The sequence below is a fragment of the Apteryx rowi genome, unplaced genomic scaffold (genome assembly GCF_003343035.1).
Source record: "Apteryx rowi isolate R43461 unplaced genomic scaffold, aptRow1 scaffold_988, whole genome shotgun sequence".
In the NCBI taxonomy this organism is placed as follows: domain Eukaryota; kingdom Metazoa; phylum Chordata; class Aves; order Apterygiformes; family Apterygidae; genus Apteryx; species Apteryx rowi.
This window is the reverse complement of record NW_020451302.1, coordinates 87,213-104,009: the sequence shown is the minus strand read 5'-3', so window position 1 is coordinate 104,009 and position 16,797 is coordinate 87,213. Positions and strand designations below refer to the sequence as shown.

General features: G+C 53.2%; 1 protein-coding gene across 1 annotated transcript in view; it reads left to right on the top strand.

Moving 5' to 3' along the window:
* ARHGAP39 (Rho GTPase activating protein 39) overlaps positions 1-16,797 on the top strand; it is a 75,939-nt gene that overhangs the window by 20,432 nt on the left and 38,710 nt on the right. The window contains exon 3 of the mRNA XM_026055118.1: positions 10,816-10,896. Coding sequence (XP_025910903.1) covers positions 10,816-10,896 — 81 coding nt within the window. The remainder of the gene's footprint in view (positions 1-10,815; positions 10,897-16,797) is intronic.

The window sequence follows — 16,797 nt, the reverse complement described above, 5'->3', positions numbered from 1 at the left end:
CCATAAAAACATCTCTGGAGGGCTGGAGGCCAGGCCAGGTCTGTAAGTGATGCTCTGGCAGCAGCCACAGCATCTGGCTGCCCAGCCTGAGCTTGGTGCCCGATGCACCGGTGCTGTCACCCTTGGTCCCAGAGAGCCAAGCGGAGCTGAAAATGTTCCGTGTCTGTGCAATCTGGAAATCTAGAAATCTAGTCCCTGGAGGAGGAGGTCATAACTTCTCGTAGGCCTCTAGACGTCCCTGGTGGTGGTGGAAAAAACTGTTTATCCAGGACACAGTGCTGTAAGGCATTCAGCCTTCACCCATGAGGTTTGATGGTCCTGCTTGGGCAGCAAGCTGGCTCTAGTCAAATCATCATGGGGAAGCACCTATGTTCCCACCAGAGCATGTCTAGGGATGCTGTCATACATCTCTCACGTCCTGCAGAGGAGGCAGTTCCCCCGGACCATAGGTGCTCTAATCAGAGGAGAAGACTTTAGCTCCTTGGGAATCTCCAGGCCCGTGACCACCTTTAAAAAACAGAGCAGGCATTTCTGTGCTTCCTCCTGCAGTGCAATGCAGAGCTTAGCTCTGAAGCCAAGGCCGTGGGCTTGGAGAAACCTTTGTCCTCTTCCCAAAGCCAGCACAAAGCCGCATCTTTCATACAGGCTAAAACTAGTCAGAGGGAAACATAAGAAAAAAAGTAAATGCCAGTCCTGTAAACCCACCTAGCACGGGACGGGTGTTTAACGGAGACCGTGCAGGTGAAGTCGGCGGCGGTAGGAGCCTCTCCACGCCGTGGGATGGCTCCTGATGCAGCAGGCAGTGCCTGTGCTTTAAAATGTACCGCAACGCGCGTGCCGGCACTGCTCGGGCTTCAATCAGCCTGCGGTGGTTTACGAGTGGACTGGTTCGGCAGTGGAGGAAGAGCGCTCCCCTCCTCGCCCTCCCTTCCCAGCCTTGCTCCGCAGGAATGGGAGCGAAGCCGCCGGCCATATGTTCCCGACTGCAGACATTAAAGGGGGAACTTAACCTTTGCGGAGACATCAGTCACATAACAGTACAACACAGGCAGCTGTGGAAAAGCCTGTTTACATCCTGTGTGACAGGGGCTGCTGTGATTTTTTTTTTGAGGATCACACGGTTTCCTGAAGGCAAGTCTACGCTTGCCCTTATATCGCAGCGTGAGCGGTGAATCCCATTTCAGCGAGGGGAGGCCTTTTGCACGGCAAAGGAAGGCGACTGGAACGCGTTACTAATAGGATCATTTGCTTATCTGCAGAGGTCCCCTCGACACAAGCAGGCTCCTGCAATTCCAATTTTCTTTTCCCAGAGAAGGTTGGACTGGAAAGAGCATAGCCAGCTGTGGGTCAGCTCCTTGAAAGCCGAAACCGAACAAAATTACCATGAGGTCTTTGACCTGTTCAGCGTGAACTGGATACAGCCAAAATTGTCAGAGTAACCCTGCTGTCAAGACACGAGGATGGGACCTATTGCCTGGGGATGTGGTGGGGATGGGAGCCTATCCTGCGCCTCTGGACAGCTAAAAACAGTGTCCGTAAGGCCTTCTGCATGCGCTTGACTCCTCAAGCAGAGGGTCTCTCTGCACCTGCTCTGGGTATGGGGATGGCTAGAATTTGGGCAGAAGTTGGAAGGAAGGAAATTCCTTAATCCCGCCATTTTTTTCCTGGTACGGAGTGTGTTCCAGCGCTCAGCGGGTTTGCTCAAGGGCTGCTGTTTCAGGAGTTTGCGCAATATCTGTTGCAACGATGGTTATAGCTTTAAGAATAGCAAAGCCAGGCATCCTCGGCAAAACTCTCTCGGCAAGAGCTAGAAGTCTCTGCGACCGCCTCAGCAGTGAAAGCGGGGACAGCCTTGACTGTTGGCAATCTCCTGCTTGGTCCCGGCTGGGGCATAGGCAGATAAACCCTCTTCTCAGAGTCCTGCGCTGCTCTCACCGAAGGTTTGTTGTGAAACTGCATCCCTATGCGTGAAACTGGCTGTCCCAGGCTCCCGGGGCTGTCTGGGCGCTGGTTTCCAGTTTCCGCGCAGTTTCGGCTTTGGCCGCTGGCGGTAGGGATGTCGGACGGCTTCCAGCCGCCTCGTTCAGGGCGAGTAGGCGTAATTGCTCCGATAGGAGAGGATGCAAACTTGCAGCATCAGCATGGGTGTGCTTGGGCGTAAAGGACCTCCGGAGACTGTCTGGACGTCCGTGTTGCTCCTGAGCGTGGGAGGGAGGCAGGGGTGCACCTGAGCCCACCCGAGAGCCCTCCGCGCGCTGTCGCACCTGCCTCTGCACCATCCCCCAGGCTCCCAGTTAGTCCCGTGGGGCGCCGGGGAAGCCGAAAGCGCCGGGCTGCGATGCTGCCTGCTGGCGCGCGCTTCGTTCCCGGTACTGGCATCAGGATCCCTCCGCCCTTTTCAGAAGGTTCCTCTTGGTCCTGGGCGTCGCATTAGTTTTGCAGCCTCTGAGGGTGGGCGGCTGCGACAAAGCCGAGCTCCCGCGAGCGGCAGCGCCGTCGCTCCCCTCCGCGGCAAGGGCGCAGGCGGTTCCCGCGCGCGCGGTTTGTCGCTGCAGCTCTTTGAGCTGTTGCTGCAGGGAGCCTGGCAAAAGCAGCCTCCCGTCGGCTCCCGATGCCGCATTGAGCTCCGCTCGGAGCCCCGGGAGCCGGGGAAGCAATAACTAGGTGTCAGCCTTGCCAATGCAAAGCCTCCGGTCTCATGCGTTCGGCCCCGCTGGGGAAGGCTATTTACAGCATGTAGCATGTCTTATTATTTCCCTGCACGTTCTTCTGAGCAAATGCTTTTTGTGCCGCTTGTCCAAACGCGGCATTTATCCCCCCCCTTGCGCTGTTTCGGGCTGCTTTTTGTCTTCCCCCAGTGGCAGTGGCAGGCGGTGTCGTCGGTGTTCGGCGTGGGCAGGGTGCCGGAGCTGCGCCGCGCGCCGCAGGCTGGAGCGGGAGGGTCTGCGCGGAGGGTCGCGCCTGCGCGTTGTGGGTTCCCAAAACGGCAGCGTCTGTGCCACCGACGGCCGGAGTCGCTCTCGTCCGAGATCACTGCGATAGCTCTGCGCCCTGGGAGAGCCGCCGCAACCGTGGCGCGTTGTCCCCCAAGCTTGCTGCATACCTTGGGGCACGCTTGAGGCACAGCTCTGGCTTAATTTCCTCCCATGCTTCCTCGTCCTTGGACACTGCTGCGAGTAGAAGAGTTTGAAGGACCAACTATAGCTTAGCAGGAGGCACAGACTGTCCAGGTTCATGTGCAGCCTTACAGAGCCTTGTTTCTCAAGGCAGGCTTAATGCCAAGACCTGGAAGGTTTTATTTTTCACTTTTTTCTTCCAAAAATCAGTGCTGTGTGCCTGTGCCCCCTGCAGTGGGGAGTCCCGCCCTGCAGAAGATGCTGGCTTTCAGCAGAGATGGAGAGCGGAGGTCGTTGAGGCGTCGGGAAGACCCCTCGCTAGAGCAAAGGTATTTTAACCTTGGTGATGCTCCTGAATTTTCTCGGTGCCTGTTTTGCCTGCTTCACTCGCAGTGGGATATGTCGTTATCAGCTGTCCTGGAAGTGCTGTAGCTCTCGTCCACGAACCTCTCACCAGCGTGGCCGCGTCTCAGTGGCCAGCCACCCAGGAGTGCCCTCAGACTGCGGAGACAACTTTCTGAGCAGACTTTCTCCACTGCTACAAGACAAAAGTCGTGAGTTTTAGGCTGGCGGTTGTTAATGCTGATCTCAGCCCAATTTTAGACGTGATGAATTGACTTGTTTAGAGATGTCACTTCAGCGTACTTGAGCGTAAATGGGTTGGTGCAGAATAGCCATGCTTTCAGAGATAATATGGACCTCTTGCGGCCAGGGTCCCTTGAGGATTCGGGCTGAGGGTCCTTCCCGCTGTCGTGCTTGCGAGGCTCTTTCCTTCACCCTTGCTCTCCGGATTTTTGCTGTGGGTAGGGCAGATGGGCGACGGATCAATTTGTTTTCCGTCTGCCACGTGAGCAGCAGGTGCTGGGATAAGGCATCCTCATCTCTTCAGTGTGACGAGTCCCGAGCACCAAAAGCTTGGTCAGCACCCTGTAGGCTCATGGGAGGGGGGTAAACACAGCTGGGAAGACGAGCAGTCGCCTCTCCCGTTGAACTTTCATTTAGCAACCTGGCGTCTTAATTAATCAAATGGGCTTTATTTCCAATCAGCAGTAATTATCCCCGTGAAGCACATGCAGTGCCTGGAAGAAGCAGCAGTTCTGGCTCCCTTGCAAGCTCCCGGTGCCCCCAGTTACCGTTAACCGGCACCCGCCGGCACGTCTCGCACAGGCCCTTGCTCTCCGCAAGGCAGCGGCAGGAGGATGGGGCTGGTGTCGGATAACGGAGACGAGCAGCATTTTGGAGGGGCACAAAGAACAAACTCGCTCACTTAGGTTCAGCATAGATGATGTGTTGTGAGGTTCCTCCTAGCCTGGCTTCCCATGGGCAGCAATGTCACGGAGGGCTTCTCCAGTGTCCTTCACCGGCCGCCCGGCGAGCAGGCTGTTTCTCAAGGTTTGCAAGCCAGCACCTTATGAATTGTGCTTTTCCAAAGGTCAGGCCAGCTAGCACGTATGCTGGATTAAGGTGCTTTCTGCAATACCTCTCTCTCTGCCCAGTGACTTTGGGCTGCTGAAATTTCATGCCGACGAGCTACATAGAGAGAGCGGAGCAGAGCTCACTTGCGCTCTTGCATGCAGCGTCCCGTCGCTGTTGCGTGAACGAAGCAATAAAAGGATTTTGCTGACGGGGCTTTGCAGACTGTCACAAATCCGACCTACGGTTTGGCGCGCAGGGGCGGCAGGCGTAGGAAGGCTTTTGCTCTTGGTCTTGCGGAAATCTGTGAGGACGCTCAAACATCCTCTGCAATATTGACGGAGGAAATAGCCTCTTCCCTCCCGTGCGCATCCGTCTGCCGGTGCCCAGCTCTGCGCCTGCGCTCTGGACCTGAGCTGGATGGGGGCTCCAGTTCTTCCCTTCCTCCCTTGCTCCGGTCTTAGTGAGGCACTGGGAAATAAAGCTCTTTTCCTGGGACCTTGGGGCAGAGCAGGGGATCTGTGTGCTTGTTGTCCCAAGGCCAAAGGACAGAGTCGAAAACTATAAGAAAACTTCATGTCCTCTGACCAAAAGCACTGGATTGACCTAGATTGGAGTTGTTCTAGAGTGCTGCAGACGGGAACCTTCAGTGGGAACTCTTCATACAGCAGCAGGAGCAGTTCCATTAAAAAGCTTGGCTGCTTCTTTGGCATTTAAGATGCCGAGGATGGCGCCGTCCTTGTGTTGGGAAGACAGGGCACCACGCTGGTTTTCTCACTGTGCTACCCCTTTGCTTTGTGCAGTTCTTCGTGCAGCATATCGTGATCCCAGGGCAGGAGCCTGGAGCTTTCTCACGACAGCTGATCGCTCGCATATCGGAGGCTCAGCTGTGGGGTTGACCGGCGTCTGCAGAGGCACCATAGCAGTGGTGCTGCTCTTGCGAGCTGCGAGCTTTAGGCCCCCCGGGATTGCTCCGCTGTGAAACCGCGTGCGTCTTTGCTTTGCGGGCTTGAGTCAGACCCTTGACTGCTGAAAATTCTGCCTGGTTTGACAAGTGTTTTTTTTTTTAAGTACCCACATTCGTGCACTGGAAATATTTCTGCATTGAGTGCTCGGTTTGGACAAAAGCACTTGCCTCCCCAGAGGGGTCTGCTGCTTGCAGTTGAGCTGTTTTCCAAGTCTGAGCCAGGCCCCCAGCTACGCAACCCCGCCTAGCCGTGGAGCAGGGCAAGTCTCGAGCTACCTTTGGGCTTGCAGGCTGGGCTGGATGTCACAGTGCTCCAGCCATGCTCCGTGGAAGCCAGGAAGCACCTTCAGCTTCTTGCAGAGGTCTTCCTCCACACTGGGCCCCAGGCTTCAGGAAAACAAGCAGATGAGTTTGCTATTGCAACAGGAGACCGGCTTTATTCAGACACTGCAGGACCGAGGTTTGAATCTTGGCTCTGCCGGCTGAGGCTCAGTGTGTTCAGTTCAGCCAGGATGGGGAGCTGCTCCGTGATCTCTCCCTTTTCCATCTCCTGGGGGACGGAGACCTTCACCTGTGGAAGGGGTCCCCTCCCTTACCTGTTGCCAGCCAGCAGTGAAGTGGTGGTGGGCAGCCTTCCTGGGCAGAGCTGGTGTCCTTAACCCTCGAGTCCCTCGAGGTGGCACACCGTAAGGGAGACGTACCTTCAGCAAATGTAGAGTTAGACGTGCTGATGTCACAGCCTGTCATCTTCGTGCTTTTGCAGCTTGACGAAAGCACACGTTGCGCTCGCTTTGGTGCTTCATCATTTCCGTTGTTAATGCGGAATAGCCTTTGTGTTCAGTCTCATGTTATCACCTCCCAGGCCTTCTTCGGACAGAACTGTCATGTGTCCAAGCCCAGCCTGGTCTGGGCGCCACATGCATCCACCATCTCACTTCCCCATCTTGGGAATGACTAAGGTGGTGCATGCTTTAACACCCGCGAGACTGCTTTTTGTTCTGGTGCAGCTTTCTTTAAATGCTTCCTCCCAACCTCTCTTTGAAGGTGAAGGGATCCTGAGAGTCTGGGTTGTTTAACGCAAGAGGTGTGAAGACGCCTGCTCCGTCCAGACCACAGCTTCCGAGTGAGCTGAAGCAGATCTCTAAATTTTAAGTGTTAGTAACCTTGAGACGCAGAACTAAATGTGGGTCTGTGGAATCTGTTCCAATTATCAAAGATGAAATAAAACTTCACAATGTGACGCTGGTGAACTGTAGCCTCCCTCCTGTGTGTCTCTTCATACCTTTGTCCACCGGAATTGGTTATCTTACTTACGTAAGCCTGTCGCAGGTCAGAAGTACTCGCTCTTGAAAGTTCCCTAAGTGTTTCCTCCTTGTGGCATGATACTTATTCCCAATGCGAGCAAGCCCCCAGGCTTAGGGGCACAGGGCAGTTAGCATGTTGCTCTTTTTTTTGGTCTTGGCTGCATACTCTCTGCGACTTCTCGGCGTCTTTTTGTTCGGAACTTTCTAAAATCAGCCCAAAGATAACAAGTGTGACCTTAGCGACAGCTGCAGAGGGGTGAATTTTCAGCTCCGGTGAAATGCATAAGAGCTGAGGGAGTGTCACAGATGTTACGCTGCCGTATTCACTGCGACCTTGAGACGCGCGGCTCATGGCGTTGCAGATGGGGGACGCGAGAGTTGCCATCAATCTCATCTGCAGCCCTGTGCTTCTGTAGTAGGAGCCGATTGTGACGATAATGAATCCAGCTCTGACTCATCAGTACCTGAATGAGGAGCGATACCACCCACAGGATGCTGACAGCGATTTTGCTCAAGATCTGGCTCTACTGGTGGGGTGGATTTGAAGCTCTCCAGCTGATCTTGATCTTACCTCTTTGCCTGGGATTTTTGGATCACGTACTAGCTTACAAGCATGGATTGTATGTCAGTGAGACCCGCCTTACATTCTGGTGTTTTAATCATTTTATCTTAGTAGGAGGAGATGGCGGCCTAAGAAAACTTTCTTTAAAGATTACAAGGTGCTAATGTATGCCAAGTGAACATGTATGTTTGAGAGCAAAACATACTAAACTTTCATCTCACTAGCTTCATGGGCTGTTCCTCCTCCCAGGCATATTTTGGGGCTCCGGTTTCAAATCCGTACTTGGACAGTACATGCAGAAATGGTTGGGTTTGCTCCAGTAAGTCCTGATTTTGTAGGTATCTGAAAGACAAGGGGTCTACTGTGCCGTGTGCTTTAGGTGTTAGCTCCTGCGTGAAATACAGAATTGAGAGCAGAGTCAGCGCCGCCTCTGAATCTCTCTCTTCAGACTTGGATATTTAATCCCGTTTTTGAATCCAGATGTGAATAAACTCCATTCACGCACTAGCTCACACATACCTCACCTTGTGCATCCAGCTGGCAAGACCAAAGTATTAAAAGCTGCATAACCCTGTGGTTGTTTCAATAGCCTTTGCTGTGTTTGGAAGAGGCTTTGCGCAAACTTATTGGAAACCCTCTGAAATTCCACATGTTGGACTAAAAGCGGCAGGCGTAGTTACTGGGAATTTGCAATCCGCTCGTTTTCTGGTAACTTGCTGGCCAGATGCTTGCAACGCTGATGTATGTTCCTCAGCCCTTCCTGTTGGGTGAGTGTGAGGAGAGGCTGAGGTGCGGGGGCCAGGGTCCTGATGAGATTTCATCCTCTCTTGCCCCTAGATTTGTGTCGCCTCAAGCACAGAAGGTTTGCCCTGAGATGCAAGGAGACGCGTTCGGTGCCCTTGCTTGCAAGTGTTTTGAAAAATACAAGGCCAGAAGGAACAGCTGATGATTAGATGAAATTTTTGAGCAGGGAGGATAAGAAGTGAGGTATACAGTGGGTAGAAAACTTCTGGAATTGCCCTGAGAAGCTGGGGAGACAGATAGTACTGCATTTTCAAAAAGGGATTAAGTCTTTTATGACAACTGATCCATAAACATTTCCAAAGAGGATGTCCTAGAGACACATCCTGCCTGTCATCCCTAATGCAAGCACTGGATGCTGGGGAGGATGACTGAACACTGGAACAGGTTGCCCAGAGAGGTTGTGGAGCCTCCATCCTTGGAGATACTCAAAAACCATCTGGACACAATCCTGGGCAGTGTGCTCTAGGTGACCCTGCTTGAGCAAGAGGGTTGGACTAGCTGATCTCCAGAGGTCCCTTCCAACCTCAACTGTTCTGTGATTCTGTTCAGGGACTGCCAGGGGAATGGGCTGGGTCGCAGACACTGGCCAGGGGCATGAGCTCTCCCTAAATAACATCTCTTATCGCCACTGTTTGAGGTAGAGCTGCAGCTGTTTGGGGGCTGGAGATGCTGTTGCTCTGACCCAGGAGGGCAGTTTTTCTAGATTTTTTCCAAAGGATCCATGAAGCCCAGCGAGTAGGGCTGTTGTCTGAACGCTGAAACTGTGTATGTGGGGGTGTCTGCAAATTTTGCATGTGGAAGCTAAGGCAGTCCTGAAGTCTTTGGTTCCTGGGGAAACCTTCAGGAAAGGTGAGGAGCTGCCCTCCCTCAGGCTCCCATGGCCCTGGGAACTGCCTCGGCGATGCAGTCCTGGGAAGCTATCCGTGCCAGAAGAGAAATCTGTCTGCTGCGATGGAGAGTCTTTCCCTTGCTCAGCTTTAGGACTTCCAGTTCATGCTTTCAAAAGCTTGTCTGAAGGAGACCTTCCATGAGGTCTTCTCCCAACATCCATTGCCTTTCTCTTTGGTAAACTTTAAGGATGGCCTGCCTATAGCAGCAGAGCCTTTCTTCAGGAAGCTTCCGGGGCATTAGTTCCCTTCCATAAAATCTGCCACGGCATCGCCCATTGCGGAGGAGATCCCGTAACCTTGGATCTGGGTTCAGCACTGGGGTGAGAGCTGCTACCTTGCTCTTTCGAAGAGACTGGCTATCGTGGAAGAGTAGGTGCTCTCATTCACATGCATTGTAAAGGGAAAAGGGATTAAGCAATTCACCACAGTGCAAGGCATAATTTCAGGGCTCAGAAGTCTCATTAAAATTGGCTCTGACAGAAGCTTAATTTTATTGCCACTTGCCTGAATAAAATTTTTGAGGTCTATCCTATTAGGAAGATTCGTTTCTTTTTCTTCTTCTGAAACCAGCATCTGCTCTGAATTTTATTAATGTGAGCATCTTAATGTGTACATAGGCTTTTTTAACGCTGCATCTTAGCTGCTCAAAAGGAAGTTATTTCTCCAGATGTTTGCTGTTACTGTTAAGTTCTTATGTGGATCAAATGTCTAGTAACTTGTTGAGTGCATGAATCGCTGTGTGTTTTGTGAATGAGTCTGATTATTTGCACTTCCCACAGTGGAGGACTGTTAAGGCAAAAAGACCTTTCCTGTGCACATTAAGCAAACACTGGAGATGTGTATGAGCAATATCTGAAAGTATTACCCTTAGACAAAGACTAATAACTAAATGCACGCATGGAGGGCACGCGTGTGAGACCGCTGGGGAGGTGGGAGGTCGAAGCGCCTTGGGACCAGCGAGCGACCCTGAGCGTCGCTGCAGGTCCGGTGTTACGTGAGAGGCACTGCATTAATGCCATCACGCATCCCCGGGTGTTTTTCTCCTTGATTCTAGAGCAAATGTGCTTGGGAAAGTTGGGTTGGCCAAAAGGAATCCAGAGGAGATGAGGAGGAGGGCAAATCTGCCTGCATATCCAAGGCCCCCTTTTAGAATGTGTTTTTCTGCACATAGATGGCCTAAATAACCTGAAGCTGAAGAGCATTATGCAGATAAACTAAAAACCCTGGGCCTGGCAGAATTCAAAACATGCTGGGCAGGGGAACACGCCAAGTGCCAGCTGCGTGTTACATACTGGGTAACCCCAACCCTGCCCGAAAGCACTTAAGGGGTCTAAAATATACGACAACAGGACTGGCATTGGCGTAGAGTGAGGCAACAAGGCATGGGGAAGGGACACACGTGGACAAGGGTGGGACAAAACCATGAGATATTTAGGATCTGTCCAGGCATGTCCACGGCCATTCTTCACAAATAACATGTGTTTAAGGAAGAACATGATGTTTCCAAGGTTTGAAATGAAGCTGGAGACCGCAGCCATGAAAGAGGGGTCATCTGTTAAACAGCTGATTAATGACTCAAACCTTGCAGCTACCCAAGAGATGGGAGTAGGTGCCAAGGGCAGAGCCCAGGCTGAGGGGGACCAGGAGCCCAGCTCTGTCCATGCATCCTTGTTGATCGTAACCTGAAGGAGACTTTTATAGGGGCGTTTGCGAGTCGCAGCCACTGCTGGTAACCTTGTTCACCATTACTGTATTGCAGTTCCTCGCCTTCTGGAGTGTTTGAGAAAGAATATGACATTTATCGGGATTACAATGCAGAAGGTCAACTCCTCCACTACAGGTAGCTGAACTTTACCTCCGGGGCCGGGGCTGCGGGTCTGAAACGTGGCTTCTTCAGCGACGTGTGGGTGTGGGGCAGCCCGTGTGCTACGGGCAGGCCTGCGGGGAAGGGGCAGGGGGTGACGCACAGATTTTCTTTGATCTCTTCTCATTCTTTCCCCTCTCGTTCCCCCTACACGGTGTGTCTTTTAGCTCTGCTACCACCCTTAAACAAACCTCAAAATATATATTTTGCTGGTTCTTTGGAGCAGGGACCATCATTGCCTTTTTGCAGCGGTCCCAATTTGCATGACCCCAAATAACAGAAATTGCAGCAGGGGAGAAGGAGCCCCCGGGCCAGGGCTGTTTAGCGATGGGGTCACAACTCAGGCGTCGGAGCTCCCAGTCCATGGGGTTTCATTCGCCTTCCACCGGTGCCTTCAAGCTTGTTTTTTTTCTCTGAGCCATGATGACTTGAGATTGTAGCAGGTACTCAGCCGCAGGAGCGATTGCACTGGGCACGTTTCAGGGGCTATAAAAATTGAGTTTCAGGCAGAGGGCTGCCTGTTGATACAGTGCCGTCTGTGCTGCTGCCTTATCACTGCCCAGCTGTTTATGTAGGAATTTTACATAACAATTTTCCAATATTTGTTTTTATTTCTCACTAATGAGAAAGCTATTAAAAATTGGCAAAGGAGAAGTCACTAGGTCTGTGGGTCCGCTTGCTGCGTGTGGCGTCCTGGAAGGTTAATGGATCCAGGCAGGACGGGAGCGGGCAGACTCGTCTCAGCCGCGCTCCAGCCACCTGAAGCTGGACCTGTCGCCTCTGGGCGCTGTCAATCCAGCCCCAACGGGTGCTAGGCTGGGATGATGGCTTGGAACAGCTTTCCACCCCACAACCAATTTCTAGGCTCTCTCCTAGGATTTTCATATTGACTAAAAACAGGTATGCTAAGAGCACGCTTGGACTATCTGTAAAAGCCCTGACTTTCTATTCCATGATGGTTTGTGTTTGTGGCTCGTGAAGTGGTACCAACACCCACCTGGAAGTGTAGTGACTTCTCATCCCAGAGGTCTTTCCATGTTTTTGTTGGCTGATGGCTCTTTTTGGAGGCGTGGGTATCCATATCCATTTGATCCGTCGCCACGGCAAGCCTGGCTGATTCTGCGCAGTCTCCTTAGAGCCCCTGGAGAGGCCAGCCTGGAGATGGGAAGGCCTCCTGAGAGATGAAGTAATCTCTTCCAGCCCTGGGGGTCCAACTGCTTTGCAGACTCTATTTGTAAGACAGATATGAGCTTTCTCTTGCTGGAACCTACTTTTCAGGTACTGTGCTAAGCAAGCTGCCACCTCCAGCTCTCGCGGATTTATGTTGCTAGAAGCTGTGGCGTCTCGCTTGTCTTCATCGCACTTCAAAACGCCCCTCGCCGAGTTGGCAAAGAGAAGCGGTTCAGGTTTACAGATGCTGTGAGCATTTCACTAGCGCTGTTGTGGATTAACGCCTTGAAGGAACCGGCTGATGGTAGCGCTCGAGTGGGTCTACGCTGGCGAAAACCAAGAGCGGAGCACGTCTGCATGGATCGTTAGAGCTAAAGGCCTCTGTGCTGGGACTCCTGGAGCCTGGCTCAGTGCCAGCTCACTGCTTTTAGAACGGGCTTATTTGCCCTCCAAATCCAGGGTGCTGTGAACCGGGCTGAATTTAGGGTGCTTGAGAGTTTGCTCTTGTTGTGGCCCGGACGGCTCCTTGGCAGCCCCTTCTCGGTGGCCAAAGGACGCGTCGTAGCTGAGCCGCCTCGTCCTGCCTCGGGGCATTTGAGAGGTGCCCAATTCAGAGGCTGCTGGTGAGGGAGGAGGTGATGCTGAGGCTGTGCAAACTCAAGGCATTTCAGCAGGGGCCGGTGTGACTTCCCTGCAGGCCCAGACGGACCAGTCTTGCACTGGCTCTCTCCCACCACAGGCAGGTAGTATTTTGTCCTCCTAGCTGCCAGCAGCACCCGATTTAAACCAGGTGGCAACAGGAATAAACACCTGTGCTGGACTCCTCCTCATCCAGGGCTTTTACTAATTGCAGACCTGCTAATGAGACGTGGCCAGCGTTGGCCGCTGAGACACTGTTGTGTCAACCCTGAAGCCTTCTTCTGTTACACCATATTTATCCCAATTCCTATCTTTAAGACAGCAGATCTGTTGCTCTCGGCTTTGACAAATACCCACAATTTCTCCGCTCCTTGGAGAATCAGTGGAAATGTGGGAGAGTTCAGGGCACCCCCAGCTATTGCTCCGCTCTCCGTGTCTTTGCTAGGAGCCAGGATTGGAAACGCAACTTGCTTTGCATTCCCTTCTCCGGTCTGTTTACTTTTGGAGCCTTAAAGCTCTCCAGGCGCTGCAGAAGGCCTCCTGCCGGGTGACGCGAAGTTCATGGAGTACACGCGCTTCCTGCCAAATGTTTGGCATTTTGAGCCTTCAGGACGGCGCGGAAGGGTTGCCTGGGAGGTGGTGTGTGATGCACGCAGCAGCCTTCGCTCTGTACCGTTTCTGTAGGCTGAACTGTCTCTCTTTCCGTTTTCAGATTAAAGATTTTATCTGCGGCCAGGCCTGAGCCCGGCAGCGCGTTTCAGGCTGGGTCCGTGCGACAGCGCGGAGAAAGCGGCGCTCGGTACAGTTTGTTCTTATTTACGTCGTGCCGGCGCCCAGGGCCCTGCTCAGGGGCCAAGATTCCCATGGCGCGCGAACACGGCGAAAGCTCGCCCCGAGCTCCGTAACGCGGCGGATGAGACAGGAGGGGCTGATGAGACAGTCTGCATCAGCGTGGTACACGGCAATTTCAGTCTCGGTTCAAGACAAACCCAAGCGTCCTGCGTAAAGTCACCCAAAAGCGTTGGCCGTGTGCCATCCTCCTAGCGACTCATCCCCATCCGGTCAAAACCCTTGGTTTGAAACTCTTGGTCATGGGGTGAGGTGCTCTTGGCAGGAGGCGTTGCAGACGTTGGGAGAGGTGGATTAAAAGCCGGCAGCGGGCAGCTTGCGCTGGTGGCCCGTCACCTGTTGCAAGCATCTGCTTCCCCATGCCTGCTCTGCCTGCCCTGTAATTTAGCTCCTTCCGTGGTGGCCTCCCAAGGAACCGGTTGGACTGTTTAGACTGTCAGAATTAATTGCCACTTAAACTAGGCGGTGAAGAACAAGCTTTCTAGGAGAACGCAGGTGGTGATGAGATTTCCGATGTAGCCCTAAATCAGTAACGCGCACACAGATACGCGCACACTAAACGCCAATAAAAAAGCTAATGTTTCCGTAGGGTCTCTGCGAGGCATCCCCACAGGGTAATAGCATTTGGCATTTCTCCTCTCCTACAGAATTCTCTCCGAGAAGGCAGCGCGAGCTCGGAGAAACCTGCCTAATGACAGCGTTTCTCCTAGGCTTCCCCTCTGTGCGCTGGATGAATTTAATACCCTTTCTGCAGGCAGGAACGGTGAAGGGAAGTGATTTGGCAGGTCCAGATCCATCATTTGGTTTGGAATGGGAGTTTGCAGGTGCCTCCTGCTCCCCTGCTTTGCTGTTAGGCATCAAACTTGTTTAATTTGGAGTTGGCAGCGGGAAGGGAGGCTGCATCCAGGGGAGCAGCTGAGCAGAGCCAAGCAAGGCAGAGGGCTTACAGAGACTCGCCGGTCCGCGGCCGCAAACAGCACCGAGCCAACGGGGCAGCGATTCGGCACTGATCGGTTCTGACCCGCTGCCAGCTGGGTTGTCACGCCGAATATGAGCCGCGACAAGATCCGAGCGAAGCCGCAGGTCTTGGTGACAGCAGTCTGCCCCCGCGAGCCGCCTGCAGCCCCCGGCCGCCGGCCCCGCGCGCGCAGCTGCCTCTGGAAGCAGGCAGGACGCTGCGCCGGACACCAGCCAGCAGCCCCTCGTGCAGCAGCTGCCTGGGCTTTCTCTCCCTTCTGAAAGAGGCCTTTTCCAGTAACCAGGCAATTAAAAGATTAAATTTCAATGCGGTTAGCACAAACGACCTGTTTGCATCAGCACGTGCTTTGCTACGGGAGATGCCTCCATCGTTCCTACCCCAACTTTCCTGCCTGCAAAAACCCACAGGCAGCCCTTCCTGCCCTCCCCCCAATCAGTTCCAGCCAGGATGCTAATTAGCAGCTTGGCTTAATTAGCTGAGAGTGGACTTCCTTCTGGAGGAACCAGTCTCAAGTGCCCTCTGTCTGTGGGCTGCCAAGTGAGATGAAGAGAGGAGCTGTTACAGCTTAGGGGGTTTTTTTTAACTGTATGAGTGCCACACGCACGCACACATGTGTGACTTGACTGTGCCTCCCTTGTGCCAGCTGCTCTGGCTCTGGTGGCAAAAGCTGAAGACAGACCTTGCCAGTCCTACCTAGTTTTAATGTTAAGCTGCCTAGGTTTAATGTTAACAGACGGGATGTTAAGGAGAAGGGTGCAAGGCGTATTCTGAAAATTGCCTCGCATAAAAGTATCTTGGTTTCAGCTCCCCCAGCGCTTGGCTGGAAAACTTTTCCTGAGCGTGGTGCGTGTCCCAGGCTAGCTGGCAGGATTCCCTTCCACAGCTCGAGCCCTCGTGCACTTAATGCCTGCACTTCCCCCAGAGCTGGGCTCCCCCCGGGTCCTTCAGATTCAGCCCTGGTTATTCAGCAGCTTCCAAATGCCGTTCATGAAACGATCCTGAAGGCTTCACAGTCGGATGGGAGATCAGGGCTCTGACAGAACAGTCTTCTCGTGTCCTTCCAGACTTCTCCTCCTCTCCAAATCTTGCATTAGTCCTGCAGATATTTCTCAAAGCCGTGGTAAGTGCAAGATGCCTCCTTTGAAGAACTTTGAAGGACAAGATAAGAGGTGGGCAGATAGCAATCTTGGCAGAGGGATGGAGGATTAAGTTATACAACAAGGCTGTAGGTCTCTGCGGTGGCTGAGGAAGCTTGGTGAGGGTTAGTCTGTCGCTTGCTCCCTTCTGGGCATGTGTCCGCTTGTGTTTCTGTCACCTCCCCTCTGTCTGGGAAAGGAAGAAGCTGTAGGGCTTGCAGATAGTTGGACGAAGTGTGCGAGCCGGGTGGTTTGTGAGGGAACAGCAGGCCTTGAGTGAAGGCCTGAAGGCAAGTGTGAGGAAATGAGCAGTATCGTGGCCAGGTACAGGCGAACAGAGATACAGGAGGCAGCTGATGAAGAAACGTGAGGGGGGTCAAGAACTTTCAGAGGCTTCACAGAGGTCTCCTGGCTTTTGCCATGTAGGCTGAGCCAGGTGGTTCTGCAGATGCTGCAGCCTTCGGGAAGATGATGCGTAGCAGACGGAAGGGCGGCTGGAAGGACCGCTTTCCGTCCACTCCCTTTGGGTGCTGGGTAGTCAAATGTCTGGAGAGTGCCCCTTTCAGCACCTGGCTGTTGTGTGCACGTATTCCTTTTGCCTTGTGATCTCTCTGGGGCAATAAACAGCATGTTCTGCAGTGCCAGTGCTAGGTTTGGGCCCAAGGACAACTTCAGCTATCAGCATGCCTCCCTTCACACCTCCATACGTGTTCCCTGCCCAGGGACCGACAGCCCAGAAGCACAGAAGCATCCTTCAGCTTGCAAGAACTAGCATGGCTGGAAGGGCCACAGGAACAGAGGGGATCATTGCCATCCTGTACAGGGGGCTATGCAGAGAGAAGTCCTGTAGGGCTGGTTGGGTGACCACCCTCATGGCAGCTCCTGCTTGACATCGTCTTCCCCATGTGCACCTCTGGGGTTCAGCTTCCTGGGTTGCCCCGGACTCTACAGCAAGACCCGCAGGAGCAGGCAGGGATTTTTCCACTTCCTTGATAGCACCGGGTCAGTGTTCCTAGCCAACAATTGCTGTGAGAGATTTTCTAATATAATGAAGATTAGTGGGTGTCATTAAGAGGATGACGTCTTGCTCCGTCTGTCTAGAAG